Source organism: Monoraphidium neglectum (assembly GCF_000611645.1).
Source record: "Monoraphidium neglectum strain SAG 48.87 unplaced genomic scaffold scaffold02352, whole genome shotgun sequence".
Lineage (NCBI taxonomy): Eukaryota > Viridiplantae > Chlorophyta > Chlorophyceae > Sphaeropleales > Selenastraceae > Monoraphidium > Monoraphidium neglectum.
This window is the reverse complement of record NW_014011276.1, coordinates 1-3,993: the sequence shown is the minus strand read 5'-3', so window position 1 is coordinate 3,993 and position 3,993 is coordinate 1. Positions and strand designations below refer to the sequence as shown.

The window sequence follows — 3,993 nt, the reverse complement described above, 5'->3', positions numbered from 1 at the left end:
CCCTGCTGGATGGCCCGTGCAGCCCGGTTGGCTAGCGCATGGTCCCATGCCTGCACTTCCCACCCTCCCAATTGCTGGCGAAGGCCCGCCATCGCCACCGGGCCCTGATTCAGGGTGTTGTGCACCCCGGCCGCATAGGCTGCCACAAAGGCGCCAGGGGCGCCCCCCTCGGCTGCTAACCAATCAAGTGTGTGTAGCCACGCGCCGCTCCACGTGCGACGCGCCCGTGCCGGGCTCAGAGAGCAGGCTAGGGAGAGGTCCCCCACAAACGCCCATTTCAAAACCCCCTCATCAGACTTGATCATACGGTTCCATTGCCGCGCGCCTGCGCGCAGCCACGCGCGCGCGCGAGCGGCGGCAGGCCGCTCTCAGCGCAAAGGATCGTGGCAGGCACGCTGCGAGTAAGATGCGCTCTGTGCGCCCTCGACTCGTGGGCCTCGCCCGCGGCGGCTGGTGCCCGCTTCCACAAGAAGCGGTCGTTATGGTTTGGGTAACTGTATGGAACGGCTAGTAGCACGTACGGTCAAGCTTGCAGGTTTCATTATGCAGCGTGCAAGCACGCACCAATCGACATGCATGCCCCCGTCCAGACTGTTCCAGTGTGCACCCGGAACAGTGGTCTGGAAATTCACGCGCTTCCACGCGCGGGTGCTGTGCAAGGATCAGGATCAAAGGCGGTTGTTACAGCGTCCTGCGGCCGCCAGCTTCTGGAGCGAGCCATCCAGGCTCATGCATCAAGTTTGACTTTGAAGCATTTGCACAAGGAGGTGTGCGGAGCATGGGCGCATTGTATGTGGCTGGGAACAGTGGTCAACACAAGCTGGATGGGTGAGCTTCGAGTAGGGCGCGGCAGGTTTCAGCAGGTGCAAGCAGCTATGCATGACAGCCAGTGCCCAGCGCAATCGGCCAGGGCCGGCGGGCATCCCCCCTTGCAGAATTACGGGCGCCGTCCAGCAACAGGAGCTGATGTACGTCCACGGCGGGTGTGCACATACGGTGTGCAGCCCATGCGATTGGCCCAAAACATGTGTCTCATTGATACAGGTGCCACGTCGCAACATAGCAAGGCACCAAACCTTCTGCAATACTCAATTGCGCAAGTAAGCAAAGCAATCAATTTGCAATTGAGGACAGGTTTTCACACAGCCACGATGTCCAGTCAGCAAGGACCAATTTTCGCAATGCATGCTGTTTGCGTGTGCAGCTGATACATTTCAAGGTTCTGGGAAGGAGCGAGCCGTATGCAGGGAGTAGAGCTTTGTAAACCCTAGACCTTCCAAACAAGGGCACCTCTGCTTTGCGGCCCGCGCGCCGCTGGCAGCCGGCGGCCGGCCGTTTGCCACCTCTCAGCAGAGCCGGCGAGGCGCAAGCCAGCCGCAACACCCCATTGATGGTGATATCACAGGAAGCGGCCGCGTGCCGCCAGCTCCAGCAAGCACCACGTCCCCGCTCGCGTCGCCAGCGTCATCCCCAGCAGCACCGCCATGTTGCCCCCCACGCCCAGCCCCGTGTGCACCGCCGCCGGCACGAACGCCTCGCCGGGCACGGACACATCGCCCGCGCCGCCGGCCGGGCCGGGGCCGGAGAGCGTGAGGCCGGCGAACTCGTTGCTGACGAGGACGTCGGTTGCGTACGAGAAATACGAGATCCTCTGAATCCACGCGAGGTACACGGGCACGCGGCGCACTAGGTAGCCTGAGAAGGCCATGAGCACCACGAGCAGGGTGTTCATGAGGCTGACCCCGATGGCGGCGTTGGGGGTGGCGATGGCGCAGAAGTAGCCAAGGGTCTCGGAGCAGAGGGCGAAGAGGACGAGGGTGGCGATCCACGTGAGGATGCGGCCGGCGTGGAGCTGGAACCCAAACCTGTTTGGAGGCGGGGAGTCGCAGAGTTGGCGTCAGCCAGAGTTGCAGACTCACACATGCGCAGCACGTGCTTGCGTGTGTCATTCGCATGCTGGTGACCTCGTGCTTTGGGGTGAGAGCACGCGTGCTGTGACTTGTGCTCGACTGCACCAGAGCATAGCAGGGCGCGGCATCCGCCTGCCTGCCTGCCCGCCTGCCTTTCGGCATGCCTGCCTGCCCGCCTGCATGCGCGCCTCCCTGCCCCCGCCCGTTTGGTTGCCTTGATACGTGCGGCTTGTATCTACCCATATCATTGCATGTGCATGTGCCCACGCAGCACCCGCTCACATGAGGTAGGTGACTGTGGCAAACACGGCCACCTGGGCGGCCTCTATTGGCGATGTCGTGAGCGACTTGGCAATGAAAAAGGCGCCGCTGCGGGAGGAGGGCGGGGGCACATCGGCAATGCCAGGCCAGCAGGATTAACAAGGGGCAGCAAGGTGCTGCTGGGTGTGATGCGACAAGCCGGCAGCTGTGAGATTGCAGCACGCGGGAGCCGCAGCAGCCACACTGTGTGACCAGGCCTTGCCCCGCCCAGCTGTTGCCAGCGGTTGCGAATGGTGCATGGCAGATGTGAGGGGAGGCCGCGCTCCCACGCACGGACTGCGCGCCCTCCGATGCAGTGCTGATTGCGCATCATTATGCGCCGCGCGTGCGGCAAGCGCACCGGGTGTACATGCGCGTGTTGGTCTCCCGCCGCAGCAGCCGCCTCTCGTGGTCCCACACCACCACCGCGGTGTACGAGGGCGTGAAGGCCAGCAGCGCCAGCACAATGAAGACGGCCGCCATCCTGTCATACCCCGAATCAAGGTCCGTGGCCTGGTTGGTTGAGGGCGTGAAACGGCGATGCGGCACACGCTCGTGGTCGGCTGTATGTGCAGGGGGCACAATTATCGTGCCGTGGTCGCCAGGTTGCGGATGATGCCTTCACTGGTTGTGTGGTGGCTGTCCCCGCTGCAACCGCGTGCGGCCCTTGGCAAAAGGGTCGAAGAGAGGTCCAGGGCAGCTGCCCAGCACCTACCCTGCCCACGAAGAGGTAGACCAGCCCCGAGAAGATAGCCAGGAACACGTACTGGATCGTCTCGGCGGCGATCAGCACCGGCGTGCGCCACCACGACCTGAAGAACCGGATCATCAGCACCCAGATCTGGTACCAAGCCGGCGCCCGCCCTGCGCCGCCGCCGCACCACCCCGCCCCGGCCGCGCCGCCCCCCACGGCCGCGCCCAGCGACGACGCGCGCGCGAGGCCGCCGCGTGCGGCGTCGCGCGCGCCCTTGGCGTCGCGGCCGCCGCGCTCGGCGCCCTCCAGAGACAGCGCCAGCATGGACGCGTCCTCGTCAGCACCCAGGGCCTTGCCGCTCACATCCTTGCCCTTCGCCGTGACCGCCGCCCAGCGCGCCGCCAGGTCATCCGCGACGTCATCTTTCGAAGACAGCCGGATGTAAAAGTCGGTGGGGTTCATGTACAGGGGGCAGGGGTGGCCCGCGGCCGAAAAGTGCTGGGGGGCGCCGCGGTAGGCGCCGGTGTAGAGGACCCGGCCCTTGGCCAGCAGGGTGAGGTCGTCAAAGGTCTCGGTGATCTCGCTGTTGGGCTGGTGGATGGTGGCGACGACCTGGGGGATGGTCATCACGCGGTCAAAGTAGTGGACTTTTGGGTCAACGGTCGCGCTGAAGGGCACAAGCGGCATGAGGGGCGGATGATGGTGCATAGACGCGCCCCGCGACCTTACGCAGCATGCAGTCCTCCGAGCCCCCGGACCAAGTTCTCCGGCACCGCAGCAGCACAGACCTGCGCGCACGCGCCGGCCCTCCCTGCCGCGAAGTTCTGAACCCCACCAAACTCCCGGGCACCGCAGCAAACGCAAAGAGGCTCTCCCTGCCCCCCGCGCTGCAGGGTCCCACCATCTTGCCGCCCTCCGCCAGGCGCCGCAGCACCGCCATGACCCCCAGTGCCATCTCAGAGTCCAGCCCCGTGGTGGGCTCGTCCAGGAAGATGATGGCCGGGTCCTGCACCAGCTCGACACCCACACTCACACGCCTGGGTGAAGTTGAGGGGGTATGCAGGGGGAATCACAAGGAGGGGGAAAGGG

General features: G+C 65.0%; 1 protein-coding gene across 1 annotated transcript; it reads right to left on the bottom strand.

Annotated features, from left to right (window-relative positions):
* Positions 1–1,399: 1,399 nt before the first annotated feature.
* On the bottom strand, positions 1,400–3,531 carry MNEG_10523 (ABC transmembrane transporter-like protein; the record flags this gene model as incomplete). Its single annotated transcript, XM_014041004.1, has 4 exons — positions 1,400–1,865; positions 2,193–2,279; positions 2,572–2,723; positions 2,926–3,531. The coding sequence occupies 4 exons, from the start codon at positions 3,529–3,531 to the stop codon at positions 1,400–1,402; spliced, it is 1,311 nt and encodes a 436-aa protein (XP_013896458.1).
* Between the last annotated feature and the right edge of the window lie 462 nt (positions 3,532–3,993).